The following is a 20,976-nucleotide window of genomic DNA, read 5'->3' on the forward strand; positions in this document are numbered from 1 at the left end:
GCTCAACCAAAGAGATCACAGTCCTTTTCTACTGGCTCACAAATTCAAGGTTCATGTAGTCACAAATTAAAATTCACCTAGATAAAGCTAAAATGAAACTAATATAACTGCTACTAGGTGCCTGCGACATTAAGGTGCCTTAGTAAGATGTTGGGGACCATGAGCCACCAGAATTTTCTAAAACTACTGGAGGGATGAATACTCTGAATAATACCAAGTAATACCAAGTAATAAATAAATATAGGTAGCGCATGTTATTAAGAAATACTTCTAAAGTGTTTCTTATAAATGCTGCCATTTTAATGCTAAATGCATGACTAATAAAAATCCTGTTGAATGCTGTCATTATATGCAGTTGATATAACCACAAGCATAACTTCCTTAGTCTAAGGAGGAAGTTACATGATGGCAGCAGCAATGCAGCTTGTCTTCTTTCTCTTCGTGCTGGTCCCAATCACAGGTAAACTAATCTTCTAAAGTCTTTCTAACTGAAGTAGGTAAAGTATTTGATATACTATAAACTACACGGAGCTTTAGATAGCAGACTGTGTTTTTAAAAAAACAACAATATGATCCATTATTTGATACAGTGTTCAGAGTTAGTGTTGAAAATGTTGTATGTCATCTAGATGAGTATGAGATTATTTCAGGCTATTGATTATAGTCAATGTCAACTAATTACTAAACAAAAGTGTGTTTTGTTGTTGTTGTTGTTGTTTTTGTTTTTTGTTTTTTTGCTGTAATCCAATATTCCACACCAAATTATACTGTTACCACACAAAGTAGTACCATTGCACACACCATACAGGATATGAACTTGTTCCTTTCAGACAGAGTGGTATTGTTAGAAGTGTTGGAAAAGACAGATCTTTTGAGATGCTGTTGAGAATCAATTGATGGGTCATGACAGTCTATAAATGATTTTCAGTGTCTAAATCTGATTTCTCAGAGTCAATTGTCATTTCAAATTAGCATTAAGTGTTCTACTGACTTGCAATTTGAAAGACTCATTAAAAGAGGCTAGATATACATTCATACATTCAAGATTGTCTAAGATTTTATGTGTTGAAGTAGTGTAAAATATGATTATTAAATGGTGTTATTTACTTTCAAAAGAAACTCATCGGTTTATTCTGGTTCTTTCCACAGAGGTTACAAAAAAAAAAAAAAAAAAAAACACTTCCGTTTGTACTTAGTTTCACAATTCATTTTGGGTGGTGTGTTTGTGTTGTTTCTGTTCAGTGCAATAGGGCAACTCTCCCCTGTATAGTTAATACTTTGATAGTTTATAGTTTGGGATAGATCTAGTACTGCAGAGGTATGAACATATTAAAGATGTATGACTAATAACTCAAATGTACAGTATATTAACAATAAATTGAGTTACTACCTTGAAATAACAATATAATTACTCAAAATAACAACGAAGTGTCTTGAAAATGATGAGTTGAAAAATTGCATAATGAGATCAATTTAAATAACAATATATTGAAATACTGAGATAATAACATGAAATTAGGAAATATTATCTTACAATGTGAAGACAAAATAATGACGTTATTACTAATTTTTATGCATGTGTTTTACACATTATATTAAGGGACATAGAGGAATAAGGGTTTGAAATAGGGTTCTGCCAAATGCTGTAAATGTATATTACAGTGGACAGGAGTGGACAAGATATACATGCTTTATGCAAATGTATGTATTTATTAACAAAAAAAAACAAAAACAATGACAAAGTTTGTCAAGAAACTCTCAAAGGTACAGAATTTACCATAAAAATATGCTGAAAATCATAACTCATGGCAAACTCAAGCCCAAATAATACAAAGCAAAGATATCCCAGGAACCCATACAGATCCAGAATATACCTTTTTTTTTTTTATTACTTCAGCATAGAATAAAGACCACACCCTGGATCTCTCACACATCTCAAGCAAATCACACAAAGTGTCCAAAGTGTCCAACCTCACATGCAGGAAAAATAAAGGCACACAAAAACATCCTTTGTGCTGTGTGTTAAGCTTTAGAGTTATATAGGTTATTGGCTACCTTTGCTCTATCATCTTCACAAAAGTCATCTGTTCTTGAAATGATGGTTATTGTCAACTTCATATGTACAGTCATTGGAATGGATAATTATGTTATACAGGCTCTCATCCTCCACAATGTTAATTGGCCTGCAACCTGTTGTCAGCTATAGCTGCTTTTAGCTCGATGCTTGTAGTTTTTTGAATGGATTTTCTTCAATCACTATCAAACATGTTACAATTACTGAAAGTAACAAATACTTTTTCATTATTTTATTTATTTTATTTTTTACAACAGTTTTTTTTTTTTTCAAAATAAAAATCATTTTAAAGTTTAATTTAATCTACTCTTAATTTAATCTGTTTTGACCTGCTTGAAGGAAGCGGTAAGGGAGATGAGGGTGCCGCAGTTTGTATATCAAAGATAGTATTCATCTTATGATGCGAACAATTTAAAAATTTTATTTATTAATGGACACATCACACTTTTTAACTGTCTAACATTATGGATTGGGCGTGAGGCTCAAGTGTTCAGGACAGAGGAGCTTGCACTTTTCAGTTTCTTGGTAACATGACAAAAATGCATCTTTTGTCACATTAAATTCAAGAGAAAAAAAGAGAGGCTGGTGAAGGAACGAATGTATAAAACTCCTATAGTGTAATTAGTAACAGGAACTAACTTCCTTGTAGAAAAAATTACTGACTTTTACCAAATGTTAAATAATATTTTCCTAAGAGAAAACTTCACATCAATGAGCATGCACATTTTAAATTGGTATGTGGAATGTCCGATGTACAAGTGTCTGTATATTAGTTGTTGTTACTATAGAAACAATAACACATTTAGAAGAAGCCTTTATATGTCACATATACATTACAGTACAGCAAAATTCTTCTCTTCACATATCCCAGCTTTTTATGAAGTTGGGGTCAGAGAACATGGTCAGCCATGATATGGTGCCCCTGGAGCAGAACGATTAAAGGGCCTTGTTCAAGGGACCAACAGTGGCATCTCAGCAGTGTTGAGGCTCAAACCCCCAATTTTTATCAGTACTTTTATCAGTAGCACTAAAAGTCAGGACCAAGTCATGGAAGTCCAGAAAGTCCATCAGCATTTGTTTTTTATAACAAAGCTAAAGGTGTTTTCTCAAGTTCATAGCTTACTATAACAAAAGTTATTTTCAATGTTGGAACACTGGCCACAATGATGTATATATTGTTATTATGGCGATTCCTGCAGTAATTACATTCAAAGCATTTCAGTCACAATTTGTCTTGTGAGCTACAAAACATTTAGGCAGTATCGCTCAAATATCATGCGATACCATAGTGGTGTCTCAGACCCTCAGACTGGATGGCAATGAAACTGACCATCCATTTAGGACCACTATAGTGTCCATGACTGTATAGTTGCAGATTTCTGAGTCACCTTCTCATGTGACACTAATTTAAAAAACGATCTAGCACTAACAAACAATGTTAGATAGATAGATCCCAAAGGGGAAATTTGATCAAAACATAGTCAAACACAGTCACTCGAGCTCAGGATTGAACCAAGGAGGGAAGAGCTCTAAAACAGTAACACTCACCCCACACCAGCTATTTGTTGTTATACCACCCATTGATTAAAGTAAAAATGGATGTGCTCATCCATGATGTACATAATGTATACCTAATCATGCATTTTGACAGCATGAGAAAAATAAGTTGTGATCTTTGAGAAAACAATATCTCTTCAGAGACACCAGAATACGGCTCAAGTGAAGCCATGATCCCAAACTGAAGGCATTCATATTTTCACCAGAAAGGTCTATCTGAGGCTAAGGACCTAAATTACTTCCAGGCTACAAGAGCCTAGCCCAGAGATGCTTGAAAATTAATATAATCTATATTTTTCATTATTATTTTATATCATTACATATATTTATATAATTTTATATACAACCAAAATTCCAAAAAAGTTGGGACGCTGTGTAAAATTTAAATAAAAACAGAATGCAATGATTTACAAATATCATAAACCCATATGTTATTCACAATAGAACATAGAAAACACATCAAATGTTTAAACTGAGTGAATGTACCATTCACTCAGTTTCACAAGAAAAAATAAAATAATTTAGAATTTCATGGGGGCAACACGTCTCAAAAAAGTTGGGCAACGAAACACTGGAAGTGTCCCAACTTTTTTGAGACGTGTTGCAGCCATGAAATTCTAAATCAATTTTTTTTAACGGTACATTTAGTCAGTGTAAACATTTGGTGATTCTGTGTTTTATTGTGAATAACATATTGGTTTATGAGATTTTTAGATCATTGCATTCTGTTTTTATTTACATTTATTTACATTTTACACAGCGTCCCAACTTTTTTTTTAATTGAGGTTTTATATTTTTAATATTTTAGGAGTTCATCACATTAATTTATTAAATAAAAAGAAACTAGATGAATTTCCATTTCCAAATATTTTTTTAAAAGAAGCAATTATTGCCAGAAGAGGGAGGCAAGGGAAAATTCAAATGCAGTCAGAAGATTTATTAATGAAACTGGCAAACAAATCCAAAACAATGTCCTAAAAACCATGGTCCTAAAAACAAGCAAAATGTCAGGTGATCAGCAGACATCAATACCAGGGCAAAATCCAAAATCACAAAACAAACACCAGACCAAAGTCGAGAACCAGCATAAGCAATACACAGAAATAAAGGCTTGTCAAGTTCAGGTAAGGAGAGTTACTTCATAAAGTTGATGTGGAAATGTCCTTATGTGCTGTGTGGTAATGATTGTGTTCAGGTGTGTATGATTAGAAAGCCATGAATGTGAGCGTGATTAGGTCTGTAGGTGTTGGGAAGTGTAGTCCATGGCGGCCATGTTTGTATGCCATGGTGTCTTCTGCTAAACGGATTGTCTTACTGATTCTGCTGTTCACCTGACAATTACTCATTATCATGGTGATTACAGCTATTTTAAAAAATCATAAAACAATTAGTTTTTGGTTTATGAATGAATTAACACAAAAACACAGATTGTACATGGACCATAAAGTTTGGTGAAACACCATTACTTTTGAAAGTAAACAGTATTTTATACAGCAAAATTGGTTTAGGTTTACAAATTGTTGCAATAAAAATAACAGGATTGGTTTGTATTACTATTTTATGGTGTTTTGTTGTTTCGGAAACTTTTACGAGATGTAGTGCTATATAAAGCTTCCCAATTAGATATACCATTGTGACATTACAACAGAACACCTTTGGTAAAGTAATGGTTTTATATACATATTGTACCTTAAAAGACCAAGCTAAATAATTATAATTATGACAAAATAACAAATTCAACCAAGAAAAATAGTTAAATAATTATTTATCACATTCTCTCAAATGAAGTGCTAGCTTGTGGCTAGCTTCTTGCTTGCCAAAATAATGTTGGGCTAGCTTTAGCCTAAAGTTGCCATCATTCATTAATTCATTATTATTCTCCACCACTTAGCACAGTTCTGCTTCTCTTTTCCTCATCTTCTTGTTTTCTCCTTCTTTTATGGTATCCAGACAGGTAAGTTATTTTCATTTAGATGAATATATAATATTTTACATAATATTTGATTACTATAATACATATTTTATAAATATAAAAATATGAAAAAAAATAGTTTTCATTTTAAAATAATATAATATAATATAATTAAGCATTTTATCATAATCTTTCAAGAAAGGGAATCTTGTGCTGACTAAAGATATTTTGGCTCACTATTTTAGTAGTGCGGTTCTGCTTCTGTCAAAATGTTCAGTGGGCATCTTTTACAATATGTTTTGTTGAAATTATGTTTTACCTTTCATTTCTGCACAGCTATAAACCAGGACAATAGGGTAGTGTTCCTGTAGCTCAATACTATTCTGGAGACATGTAAATGTTATTTTATTTGTAAGTTTGTTTGTGGCCATATGGCCAAGCCAGTGGTGATAGGGATGTTTTGTGAGACCCCAAAGGGCGTTTTTAAATTTTATTTTAATAATTTAACATTTTCTATCGATTTACACCAATAACCTAGGCTCTTAAATTAGACCAGGATGTTTCTTGGATAAAGAAGAGCTAAAATAAACTACAGCACTTTTATAGGATTATTTAACAGTTCTGAAGATTTTTTTAATGCATTTTAAAGAATTTCATACATTCCTTTTTAATGGCTAAAGAATCAATCAGTTGGGATCATGCCTTTTACCTACTAGCCAGATAGCTACACTATAAACATGGACAGAAAAGCAGATCAAAATTGATAAGATAAGGCATAATGTCCTATTACTGACATGTTATGTTAAAATGTTAAAATTAAAATGTTTTAATCATTTCAGTGGAACTGTCATAAAGGTAATTTATGGCGAAGTTATTAATATGGCAAGGTTGTATGTTGGAAGATTGTGCCTTAAAATAATCATGATTTTATTTTGTATATCCTTATCACACCAAAAGTAATTCTTGTTTATGCCACTGCCAACCGGCAATGTGTTTCTGAATTGTTTTAGAGTGTGACATCAAACACAGCCAACAAGTGTTACAATTGTTTTGCAGGTTACACACATGGTTTCTCACAGGATTGCAAAGAGAAGTTGCAGGTGCTGAACAAATGCTTCTTGGTGTCATTACTATTTAAGCACACTATTTAATATGCAATGTGCATTTTGGTATACAGCCCTACTGTAGATTCTTTGCTGAATGAAGCAAAAGAAAATTAAGCTCTTCTACAATTTCATCAACAGTATCTTTATGTTGTTAATGCTGAGACACACTAAAATAGTGCAGTGCCAGTTCATAGCTTGTTCTACTTGTTGCATGAATATTTATGTTGGTCATTTATAAAATATTGTAACATAAAATAAAAAATGTCACCCAGTTATACTGAAAAAAAATTAATATCACTGGGAATATACTTCAAACATATTTTTCTCATATGAATTCCTAGGGGTGCCAATAATTGTTGCACACTATTTACAAAGATTTAAAAAAAAAAAAAAAAAAACTGTGTTTTGTTTGCAATTGTTTGATATCCATGAGAGCAGAGTATTTTTGTGAATTTTTACAAAAGATCAAAAGGTTAAACAATAAAGACAATTTTTCCACAGCCTTCTTTGCTCATATTTACCAAGGGTGCCAATATTAGTGGAGGGCACTGTATAATACATCAAATGAAAAAAAATACCTTAACTCACAGCAGAACTAAATATTTTATCTTTGATCTTTCCCCACAGTGTCTGAAGAATATTTGAAGTATTGGAAGTTGGTTAACAGTTCTGTTCAGCTGGATGTACAAGAAAATGATTATAAATTCTATGATGTCTTCTGGTTGTTTAATAAAAAAACAAACATTGTACAATACATCAGCAAGAATGAAATTAGAATTCACCCTGATTATAATGGCAGAGTGGAGTTCAATAAGAAAACTCACAGTCTAACACTGATGAACCTGCAGAAGCATGATAGTGGACTCTATGAAGCAGAAGCATCTCATAACGAGAAAGCTACTATTGCTAAGTACCAATTATATGTGTTAGGTAAGTCTTATAGTCAACAATGCACTAATTATACAATAATGTTATTATATGTTAATTTTATATATATATATATATATATATATATATATATATATATATATATATATATATATATATATATAGCTGTTAAGCCTTTTTTGTAACTGTGATTTTATTGTGTAAATTTTGATTATTTAATTAAATAGTGTCCCCACTGTAGTCATGTTTGAGGGCAGTCAACTTTGCCTATACTGAGATATATACACTGAGATACAAACTGTGTGCAAGTGTGTGCATTTACTAGCAGTGCAGTAATACATGTGTATGTGTGTATCCCAGATCCAGTGGAGGATCCAGTTCTCAATGTCTCACTCAGTCAAAGCAATGACACCTGTAATGTGACTCTCACCTGTGAAGCTCAGAATCTCTCAATCACCCATCTCTGCTACAATGATAATTGTGATATGAAGAACGTAGAAACACATGGAAACAGCTCCCTTTCCATCTCATTGTACGTCAGTAACAGCTTCATCATTTGTAATCATAGCAACCCAGTCAGCTGGAAAAATAATACATTGAAGTTGGAAAAGGGGAAACACCTCTGCCCTTCTAAAGGTGTGAGCATGCACACATTCACACCACCTTACATTTACCCACACATGCACATAAACCCCATTCTTATAGCATGTTATTCTTATTTGGTTGGATTGTATATAAATTGTAATATCATTAACAATTTATTTTTCTTTTCCTAGAAGATAAAGAAAAGCTCATGGATTCTGAGATAAGTTGGACTGCCATAATTATGATCATAATCATAATCATCGTAGTATTAGTGGGTTGTGTCACCCTCCTTTTCAAGAACAGACAACAAAGGACACGACTGACAACAGGTAACTGCCTTTTTTTAAAAAAAAATCATGTTTATTGTAATTAATGTGGATGAATAGTAGGGATCACTTTATTTAGGTGGTCCATTTTTTATTGCTTTCTTATGCACTAACTGTCAATTTTATTGTCAGTGAACTATCCCACTTATGTCACCTAAAAAGTACCCTGAGAGGTATCAAGTAGTATTATGATTGTTTTAATGACAGAACCGTTAATAACTGTTAATTTTCTATAAAAGCACAGCTCAGTAATCCTTGCAGCTGGGAAAATCCCATTTATATAGATTAACAAAGATAGCATATAATGTGTGTTTTTTTATAGTAGCAGCAAACATGTCATTGTTATTTAAGAATGAAAAACATATATTAATTGTTCTGACTGTTTATGTATGGAATAAAAAAGGATATGGGTGGAGGTGATGCAGTTACCTGTCTTGTAACGATAGACGTATTGGATGCAAGTGCAGATTTAAAGTTTAATGAAACAAACAAAACATATAACAAGCACTATGAACACGTGGCAGAGATATAAGGACTAAAGAACTAACCATGAGCAATAACAAAAGACAAGAAATCATAACATGACACAGAAAGACAAACGCAAGACAAACAGTGCTGTGCAGAATGTGACTTCTATACCAGTGCTAATTAACCAAACGTGATGGTATTGTAGTCCAGTGCTAGTTCCAGCATATCCATGTCATTACCACCCTGTATTTGATTATTTTCATATAACAGCACATCCCAAATTGAGTTATTAAATTTTTTTAATTTTAATTAATTTTCCAATAATTATTATTTATATTTTTAAGGTACTATATTCCTTATAATTCCTAATAATGCACATACATATATAGGTGTGTAGCACATTATGTATATAGTTTAAGAAATTGTACATACTAATTAGGGGCCAAGCACTGAAGGTGCATAGGCACCCTATTGTTATTTTACCTTTTCTTATTACTCATCTTCTTCCGTTTCTTCTTCTTCTTCTGGCTACATTGTATATGGCAGCTCACAGAACCGTGTGGTAAATAGTTATGAAATTTGGCACACTGATTGGGGAGGGTCTAAGGAATATTCTGACCAAATTTGGGTAATGTGCTGCCAATGCTCTAGCACCACCATTGCCACCATCAAATGTGGGCCTAATTTAGTACTTTTATGGTCATTCCCTGGACTCCCTGGGTCAAAGACGAGTTCAGTACACCCTATGACATAAATATTTCCAATTTTTTTCAATCTTCACTAAATTTGATTCACATTTTCTTGAGACCTGTATGAACAAAAGTATCAAACGAATTTTGATATTCAAAACCATTCTCCTGTAACATGCTGGCAAATTCTAAAAACAAGACATGAGGGTGTAACTCAGCAATGTATTATCATGCCCTGAATGTATCCAAGAAGTTTCATAACTGCATCATTTGAAGAATTTGTGTTAAAGTCTTCTTTTTCCTATAACTGTCTGGAACATGCTAAATTGAACTCAGACCACCATCTGAAATTCAAGTGCACTTCCTGTCAATCATCTTGGATTTTGTCAAAAATGTAGTTTTTTTTCGCTATTCCTACTACAAATTATGTCCAATCAACACCAAATTTGGCATAGAATGCAACTCAAAAAATTAGAATATCTTGGAAAAGTTTTTTTTTTTCATAATTTAATTCAAAAAGTGGAACTTTCATATATTCAAGATTCATTACACATAAAGAAATATTTCAAGTGTTTTTTGTTGTTGTTGTTGTTTTAATCTTGATGATTATGGCTTACATGGAAATCAAAATCCAGTATCTCAAAATATTACAATAATAAAACCCAGGTTGCTTTTATAGCAGCCTTCAGCTCGTCTGTATTGTTGGGTCTGGTGTCTCTCATAGATTCTCTATGGGGTTCAGATCAGGTGAGTAGGATGACCAATCAAGCATAGTAATACCATGGTCAGCTGGAAAAGGAAATCAGCATCTCCATAAAGCTTGTCAGGAGATAGAAGCATGAAGTGCTCTAAAAGCTCCTGGTAGATGCTACATTGACTCTCGACTTGAGAAAACACATTGGACCAACACCAGCAGATGACATTACCCAAATCATCACTGACATTGGAAACTTCACACTGGACTTCAAGGAACTTCTGTACCTCTCCACTCTTCCTCCAGACTCTGGGACCCTGATTTCCTAATGAAATGCAAAATTGAATTGCATTTGAAAATTTATTATGGTTGTTTATAGTTGAACCAGGCTGACAGATTAAAGGCTCAGGAAATGTTTGCAGGTGTTCTGAGTTAATTAGCTGATTAGAGCTCTTCTCAGGTCGACATTTCTGTATTATAAATTCTTTATTCTAATATTTTGAGAAACAGGATTTTTGATTTCCATGAGCTGTAAGCCGTAATCATCAAGATTAAAACAAAAAAACAGCTTGAAATATTTCACTTTATGTGTATTGAATCTAGAATATATGAAAGTTCCACTGTTTTAATTAAATTACAGAAAAAATCAACTTTTCCATGATATTCTAATTTTTTTTTATATATGTACCTGTACATCATCTGCAGACCAACCTGGACAAAGGTTATCAAAAGAATGCTGATATTCCAAATGGTTTTCCCATAATGTGACAACAAATCTGAGAAAAAATGCTTCCATCTAAGTGCCATTTTTGCTACTCTTCCTCCAAATGTTGTCCAATCGTCACCAAATTTGGCTCACATCATCTTGAGACCTGTCTAAACAACTGTTTACTGCCATTCTAGCTGTTCAATGTACTATTATACAGACAACATATGACTGACAGGGTTTTATATCAAATAACATTTTTATTGATAAATTTTCAATTAAAAAAAACAACAATATATGACAGATGTAAGTTTGGTGCAGATACTTGCACAAAGTGAGTAAAAAGGCCCAGACTGATAAGAAAGAAACATAAATACCTTAGATATTTTTCCATTGGAAGAAGAAAAACATTTTCAGGTCAAAGCAGTAGCACTCATGACCACAGGTCATTAGCAACAGACAACAGTCATAGCAGTGGTGGCAGCTGCAGCAGCAATGCCACCCTGCTGCCCACCTTTCCTCCTACATTCAGAGAATTCCGCCACTGTCCATGGTTATAACATACACATTATCAATAAAACTACAAAACTACCCTTTGCCTAAATTCATGTATTTGCTTTCCTGTGATTGTTTAGGCAACAATTGTAGCATGTCTGTGAATGTGTCAAAGAGTCAAAGCACCGAATCTGGGTGCTTGGCCCCCGGAACTGCTGCTTGCAGCTTTAATTCCTTTTATAATCTTTTCCACCTAAAGATGTGACTTTTTATAAATAAAAATTGCTCTGCTCGCAACACTGCTTCATGCTTTTCCTGGTAAACTTAACTAGCCCTGCAAGCTGTTAATTAACAGAACATTAATAAATTATTGCATGACAGTCACACACACCCCATCCAGGGTGTCCCCCACCTTGTGCTCCAAATCTCCCGAGACAGGTTCCAGGCTCCCCTGTGATCCTGCGTATGATAAGCGGTACAGAAAATGGAAGGATTTCTGGATGGTTTTAATGTCATTTATGTTGCAATATTTTGTTAAAATATTAAGTATAAATTTGTAATTATTGTGATCAACTACTGTATAGAGTATATTGTTGATTCCCTAATTACTATACAGTCAGTTCTATATACAGCAATGTAACACATGTGCTACATCCCTAATTACTTAAAGTTTTTACCAAATCGTAATTTCTGGATAGCTACACAAAGGAAAGTACATATGAGTAATGCAGGTAATTAACTTGTAACAATTTGCACATTTGTATATAAGAATTCTACAACCTTTAGTTATTTAATTACCAATTCCCTTTAGTTTAAGTCCCATAGTGTTGAAGGTGAATTAGCATATAGTCAGGTCCTTTAGATTTGTGGTTGAATTCATGCAAACTTCAATCAATTTGGAATATTATACATTTCCTTTTTTTTCCAGATAGTTTTTTAAATAAGTGAATGAGTAACAAAGTATTATTTAACAAAGTAATATTTTATTTGTCTTGAAATATGCTATAAATAAATATGAAATTAGGCTAAATATGCTTAAGTCTATTTTATTGTAATATCCATTTGCATATTTCCATCAGAAAGAAAGATTTACTTTGTATTATTGCTTTAGATAAAATAGAGTACAGCAACATGCAATAAATAGACACGGTCAGTTTCACCTTGTCTATATAAACCACACTAGTGTAAAAAATAGAAATAATAATGATAATAATAATAATAATAATAATAATAATAATAACTAGATTAGACAACATTAAGTGTTATCCCTCTTAGATATGTAGCTTCAAGAAACTAGTCTGTCACCTGACAATCTTAACATAATCTTGTCCTTTACTAATAGAGAACACATGCATTTTATACATAATGAAAGTGAAATGTAATAATTTATTAGTGTTATAAATCTGAAGTATATTAGACTTTATTGGATTGGATTGTTATTTAGACACAGATATGTGTAGTTCATGAGGGATCAGTCAATGACTTTGAGATCATCAGGTGTTGGATGGTAAACTGAATTGTGTCTATTTCATCTTGAATTTTGTTTGAAATATAAACCATTTCATTTCCAAACCTCCTAGATTCCGGCAACACGGTCTATGAAGAAGTTAAGGTGACCTTTTGATAATAGAAATCTCTTTTGCATATTATTTACATATTATTGGGAAAAAGAACACAGTACATGGTTTATTTAACAGTTTGGCTAAACCATGTCTGCAGGGGAACACAAAAGCAGAGTCACTCAAGACGTCAGAGAACCTTGAAACTCCTGGTACTCTTTACTGTACTGTCGGGAAGCCAGCCCAGGCTTATAGTAATGATGAGAGCACTGTAAGCACTGCAAATCCTGGCAGCAAGGTAAATGCCAGCAAATAAACATTCTTAGTTTTACAAAATGGTCACTTTCTATTAATCTTGTATAAAATATAAACATGTATTTATACAATGCTGTTGACATTGCTACCATGCATTCCTCATGCATAATGATTTATAATGTATGGTTAACTAAGAAAGTATGTTAATAATAATGCTGCAGATAATATTTCTGATATGCTGCCATACTGGGATGGTGATGATTATTATAAAAAGTAGAAAGCGATTTGGTTCTAAATTTTTGCCAATCCATTATTTCAGTTAGTTGCTCAGGGGCATATCAATGACTCTCTGGCAGGATCTGTTACAAATTGATGCGTCAGTCACTGAGCTTTAAGACTTCAGAAGGAGCTGAACTGTTAAAATGCTTTTGTAGAATGCATCACCAAATGAAGAAAAACTAAATTAGCTCCTCTGGTAGGAGATGGTTTTCTTTAGTACATGAACAATTCCTTTTGTCCTCTACATTTGCTTCTTTCCATCATTCTGGTTTAATTAAAAATTTCTACATCATATTTTTCATATTCTATGAACATTTTTACAGTTTGGGGGGATGTCCATTTGTGGCATTTTGCTTTTTATCTCAAATCGAGTTTATTTCTGTTGTCAGCAGGAAAATTTAATAAATAATTTATTCTGGATTAGAACAAAGAACTCTCTGTGCATCAATGCTTTGTTGCATCCTTTTAGTGCATTGTTGATATGCACATAGATGTATGTGAAACAAGTACAGTATATGAGTGTGTTGTGCTGCCAGTGAATTTTTCCAGCAATTATATACCTATAACCTGTTACTCACACTGTAATGCTGAAATATTTGTTTTGCAACAACAATCAGGACAACTGCAGATAAGGTATACAGTAGCAAAACCAGGAATGCCAGTATATGTGTGGCCTCTTATCGCACATTATATAATAGATTGCTTTTGTAATCTATTTAATTATATTGTAATTATAATAATTATATTTATAATATTAATAACATTAATAATTAATAATTAATTAATGATATTAATTAAAAAAAATATTATTATTATTATAATCATGGCGCCCACCGTGGCTGACATATTTGCTTCGCTCTCCAGATACCAATGTAAACCAATGCATAAACTGTGTGTAAACTATGGGGTTAGAATTGTTTCATAATTCCAAATAAATAGATTATGATCCACAAATAAATGTAGTGAGATTCACAAAAATTAAACAAATTCCCAAATAAATAGAATGAGATCCACAAACATGTTTGTTTCAGAAAAATAGATAAAATTCCCAAATAAATAAAATGAGATTTTCAAATGAAATCATTTTTTACAAATATGTTTTTATGTCACAAACACAACTCTGCCTTGCATTCATTTGTGAATCGTGTCCTGTGCATTTGTGGATTACTGCATGCATGTGGGAGTTTTGAAACGTTTCTAGCGTCAAGTGCACACAGATCCACAAATAGGTGGACTCCGCCCACCATCTACTCAAGCCAGTCGGATAACGGCTACATTGCACTGACCAATCGTTGCACGTTCTTGTTCCAACCAATCACGTTTTGTTATACAATCAGGGTGGGAACAGAGTCGGCAGCCAAGCGCGAATTATGAGAAACAGAAATGATTAATGAATTGCTTAGCCGGGTCTTCAGGCTATGCAGTCTGTTAAGCCTAGTTCACACTACAGTATTTTAAGCCTGATTTGCAAGTCGCCAAGCTCGCCGACAAAAACCCTTTGATCAGAGGCAATCGGCAGATGATCATGGTGTGAACTACTCAATGATGCATCGCCGAGGCATTAAGTGATGGCAGACAGATTTAGCATGCTAAATACCTGGAGCTGTTGGGCAACTCCACCTCCTGTGGTGTGGAAAGTTTCATCACTGGCAGTGACTGCAGTGACAAGCTACCGCAAACGAGAGAGCAAGGCATGGAGTGAGGTCACCGTGAGGAAGGGAAACCCACAAAACCTATGGCAGAAGCATAAAGGGGAGAAGCTGTACAAACATTTTTTACTCACCTCCAACTCTCTCTGTAGCACAGACAATCCCTGCTGCCTGCATGTGCTACTCCATTCTTTCACCCACTTTCAGCACAAATCATCGTGCAAACAGCTTGCACCACGTGTTTCTGTCCTATGTCCATTTTCAGATAAACAACTCTTGTTTTGCCCGTGGTTTTCGCGTCATATATCCGTGTTACTTCTCACATTTATTTTCGTGACAAAATGTAGTTTGGACACCAGATAGAGTCATCAGGTGACAGAGTCATTGTCAGATCATGTAGTGTGTGACCCCCCTGTCGCCCGCAATCACGTAGTGTGAACATCACAACGACTTCATGACTCCCAGATTACAAGACAGCAAGTCATGTAGTGTGAACAGCACAGCGATCTGCTGACGCTGAAAGTCATGCAGCGTGAACTTAGCCTTAGTTCACCTCACCACCCGATCCAAGTCGTTCTTTATTTTGTCATATCACATTTGTCACATCTGTTCCCCGGAAACAGAAATTATTAGTTCACCTCTGGAGTCTTTGGTTTGGAGTCATTCGTTCATCCCGTGACCACCCCAATGGCAATGCACCATGCATTACCAGAAACAGAAATGGTCTCGAGTCATTCATTCATCACGTCACGGCTCCATAGGCTGAATGTAGTGGGGCTGTGATGTGATGAACGAACGATTCAAGCCCGAAGACTCGAGAGGTGAACTAATTATTTCTGTTTCCTGTACAGAACCTATGGGGATGTTGCAGCACATGCGTGGTCAACACAAAATGAATGAATCACTCTCTGAGACAAGTTGTACCCAATTCATATTAAAGATTTGTTCGAAATTAACTAATCATTCATGAATGACACATCACTAGTCATCAGCAGGCAGGAGACAGGAGACTGTACATCCAGATGCTGTGTTCATTGTGGCTGTTGATTTTAACCATTGTAACCTCAGGAATGTCCTCCCTATGTACCATCAAAACGTATGCTTTCCAACAAGGGAAAATAACATTCTTGACCAAGTGTAGAGCAACGTGAAAGATGCCTACAAGACTGTGCCCTGGCCACACTTCAGACAGTCAGTTCACATCTCAGTGTTTCTCTATCCAGCCTACAAACAACTCCTTAAGCGAGCCTCTCCAGTAAGTAAAACTATTAAAGTGTGGAATGAAGAATCAGAGTTAGTGCTTCAGGACTGCTTTGAGAGTACAAATTGGGATGTGGTTAAAATTGCTGCACTGAGAGGGGATTCTACTTTGAACTTGGAGGAGTACGCTGCAGCTGTAACTGGTTTATGAGAACATCATTCCTACAAAACTCTGTAAGATCTACCCCAATGATAAACCTTGGATCAATTGCGAGGTGCGAGCCATGCTACGCACTCCCTCCACAGCATTCGCCTCAGGTGAGGAATATAAAAAGGCCAGATCCAACCTATGTAAATCAATCAGAAAGGCCCAGAGACATTACAGCCTGAGGATGGAGGGATATTACATTACTGCAGATGCTCATGTGGCAAGGCTTGCAGAACAATACAAAGTACCGGCAGAGGAGCCAGGGAGCTGTGATTACCCAGACTACACTCCCAGATGAGCTGAATGAGTTCTATGCTCGTTTTGAGGCCCCTAACATCAGCCAACAGCATAGGATTCTGGACTTAGAGGGCACAATGGACATGCCACTCACCATGTCATCAGCAGAGCTGCGCATGGCTCTGAAGAGAACGAACCCACAGAAGGCAGCCGGCCCAGATGACATCCCCGGGCAGGCACGAGCAGGGTTTGCTCGTTGGAGCTGGCTGATGTGTTCACACACATATACAATCTGTACCTCGCTCAGTCCTTGGTGCCTACGTGCTTTAAGTCCACCACAATTGTGCCACTCCCAAAGAAAAACACTGTGACCTGCCTGAATGTTTATCATCCGGTTGCACTTACACCAATTTTATGAAGTGTTTTGAAAGGATAATGTCCAACATAAAAAGGACTATGCCAGGCACTTTGGACCCACTTCAATTTGCATATCGACAAAATCATTCCACTGATGATGCTGTTAATGCTGTCATCCACACAACCCTCATACATTTGGAGGGTAAGGTCACATACGTGAGAATGCTATTTATTGACAAAAGCTCAGCATTCAACACAGTCATACCACAGAGGCTCTACGAAAAGCTCCTCATCCTCGGACTGACACCTTCCATCTGTAACTGGGTGCTGAACTTCCAATGACTGTGTGGCCTCGCAGACCAATACCAGAATTATACATTTTGTGGATGACACTAGTCATCAGACTGATCACTGATGGAGAGGAAACATCATACATAAGATAGGTGGCAGGACTGATGGCCTGGTGTCAGGAAAATAATCTCTCCTTAAATATATATAAGACCAAAAAAATGATTATTGATCCTAGGAGGAGGAAGGAGCAGCATACCCCAATTTACATCGGTGAGACAGAGGTGGAGAGGGTGAAAACCTTTAAATTCCTTGGAACCTACATCAGAGAGGATCTCACCTGGTCTAACAACACTCAGCAGCTCCTGAGGAAATCCCAACAGCAACTGTACTTCTTAAGAAGGCTGAGGTAATTTGGCATGGCAACCGGAATCCTCAGCAACTTTTACAGATGTTCAGTTGAAAGTGTGATCACCAGTTCAATCACAGTGTGGTATGGAAGCTGTACTGTTCAGGATAGGAAAGCTCTCCAACGTGTGATAAAAACTGAGCAGTTTATTTGTGGAGAAGCCTTCCCATAACTTCAAGATATTTACAGCACCAGGGTCATCAGGACGGCCCACAACAACATCAGGGATAATACACATCTAGAACACAACCTCTTCAAACTTCTGCCATCTGGGAGACGGTACAGAAGTGTGAAATCAAGGGAAAAAAATCACAAACAGTTTTTATCCACAAGCCATTAGACTCTTGAACAATACAATGCATTAAACACTAACTACCTCACTCCCCATTACCCTCACTGACTCTTGCCCTGATTGTTGCACAACATATATTGGCACATTTTGTACATATTTGCAGACTATTTTTTGTATATTTAGCCTGTATATATTCACTATATTGCATATTTTTGTAAGGGAGGCTTGCAAAGTAAGAATTTCATTGTGTGGTCTAAACCGTGGTGTTTTTACTGTGCACATGACAATAAATCTCTTGAATCTTGAATTTGCTTTTCAAAGGTTTTAATTCCATGGGATTAATGCACAGTTTACTTTTTGTTAGTGCAAGATGTTTATGTTGCAAGAAGCTTTGAAAATCTTGTTTATCTTGTTTTATCATTTATTCTGTTTATAACTGATTTGGTAAACATGCTTTTTATACCATGCTTTTTATTATCAGAGAGAACATCTATACATTGCTTAAGCCACAGTTCTGCAGAAAGGGATCTTTAGTTTATTTCCTATTTCTATTCCACAAAGACTTCCTCGTTCTTTCTATTTTTTATAGTGCTTCTTTTTTGTGACCTCTCTATTATTTCCCCCAAAAACACATACATACACACTATTTAATCATATACCATCAGGTGAAAAACAAAAGTCTGGCTAAGAAAAAAGTCTTAATTATTAGTACATTGATTTAATGGTTTATACTTTGATTTTTTTGTATTTTTTTTTTATTATTATTTTTATTTTGTTCTGCAATTTGTAAAGCTTAAGTTCTGGGGTCATTTTTATTTTGGTGTTAAAGAGGGCTAATTGTTGACATAAAGTGTGGCATTTAACAGGAAACCATGTTTTACTCCTCTGTGCACTTCCTTTTGTTAAGGAGCCATTAAGATTTATTTGAATGTTTGATTTCTTGTACAAAAGTTTCAACAATGCAATGACATTTGGGGAAATATTCCATTATATAACACAGTTGTACTCTAGAAATAAAATTGAAGGCTTTCTTTTGGTCCAACCCTACTATGAAATAATCTGTTTCTATCAACAGAGTGGCTAATAGGAAGGGTAAGAAGGGTAAAATAGTTGCTCATAATATTTACTTTTGCTGGATGTGAATATATCTAGCACAAATAATGCTTCTGTCCATTTAGACAAAGTTTAATAACACAGAACATCACTTATATATAAATCTGTGTCCAATAAAGTTAACTTTCATTTGCTCCAATTTGTCAACTACTTTTTGACTTGGTATTCCAAAATCACAAATAACTATATCAGAAGTGATTTATCACCATATTTAGGCTACCCAACACCTGTAGAATCATGAACAAAAGATTATTATGTATGTTTTATTTACGTATTATGTATGTATAATTTATTTGTTTAATTTTATTATGTGTCAGATGTGGATGTTCAAGCTTTATTTCCTTTGTCCTGAAAATCTTTAGGAAATTTACCCCAGTGAAGTGAACCCTGATGAGAGCAACCTCTATGATGCTCCAGATAAAGTATGATGAATAGAATCTTTCATATTTATTGAGTTATTGTAATTAAACTGTTTGTAGCCGTTTTTTAATTTTGTTCATTTTTTTAACTGCAAACCATTAATGATGTGCTGACAATTTTATTATGTAAAATCAAAGTTTTGAAATATACAGTAATTACGGTTTGTTTGTTTTTTAATCTAGAATCAAGAAGCAAGAAGTAACAATAAAGTGGAATTCCCAATACCTCAAACCATTTATGCTACAGTGAACAAGGCTGGTAAAGTTATGTAAGAACCCCAGCTTGATGGAAACACATTTTATGAGAAATGAAAACAAAAATGTATTACTACTTTATTGGCATTTTAAGTACTGTTTTACTTATCTGTGATCAAATTCAGACTTGTTCCATTAGGTTTGGTTGGCATGAACACGTCTTGTGGCTTTGTGATTGCGTTGGAAAGCAGAGGAGCTTTGCATGGAGAAAAGAAACTTTGCTAAAAGTTCACTATGAAAACAAAAATGTAAGAATGCCACATGCCAAGTTTTTATTCATTTTAAAAGGAGCAACTGCTTTAATCAAGTTCTTTTTTGTTTCTGTACAAGAATATGTGTATGATCTATGTATGATAGATCTATGAGATCTATATTAGAAGTACCAAATGCATTTATTTATAAGGGTTTGTATAATCGAATATATATAATAGTATTCCTTTTACTCCAAATGTCTCAATCATCCTCATGTCAAGGATATATCAATCATTATGTAGAGTATCCGCCATTTGCTTCTTTAGTTCTTTAGTAGCCACTGTAACTACCACTGAGCTGTTTTGCTACCAAAATCTCCACTTTACAAAGTGGGATGTTGTACTTCATCAATTCAGTTTTATTTGTACAGCGCTTTTAATGGACATTGTCCCAAACAGAGTTGGGTGTAACGCGTTACAAAGTAACACCTTACTGTAATCTAAATACTTTTTCTAATAATGCAGTAATATAATTTATGTAATTTGATTACAGTTACTGATGTGAATAAACTTACTTTACTTGCGTAACAAATTTATTGTTAAGAAAACAATATTAAATAAAATGCATTTTAAAATAATCATGTTTTGCCCCGAAGATTTTTTCTTTAGCCCCAAATAATTCTCCACTTGGAGAGAGTTTGTCACTACGTAACTGAACGTGAGTAAAAGAAGACTGTAATTTTATATCTTCAGTGAATGGAGGTG

The 20,976-nt window shown here is 34.6% G+C and overlaps 1 protein-coding gene across 1 annotated transcript; it reads left to right on the forward strand.

The window, feature by feature from the left end:
- Positions 1–359: 359 nt before the first annotated feature.
- LOC128623810 (SLAM family member 5) lies at positions 360–20,849 on the forward strand (the record flags this gene model as incomplete). The annotated part of the gene is made up of 9 exons (XM_053650915.1): positions 360–460; positions 6,600–6,643; positions 7,277–7,579; positions 7,898–8,173; positions 8,314–8,451; positions 13,081–13,112; positions 13,220–13,357; positions 19,709–19,768; positions 19,949–20,849. Coding segments are annotated over 9 exons (1,182 nt in total), but the record flags the coding sequence as incomplete, so codon positions are not given.
- Between the last annotated feature and the right edge of the window lie 127 nt (positions 20,850–20,976).

Source organism: Ictalurus furcatus, chromosome 20, assembly GCF_023375685.1.
Source record: "Ictalurus furcatus strain D&B chromosome 20, Billie_1.0, whole genome shotgun sequence".
NCBI classification, from domain to species: domain Eukaryota; kingdom Metazoa; phylum Chordata; class Actinopteri; order Siluriformes; family Ictaluridae; genus Ictalurus; species Ictalurus furcatus.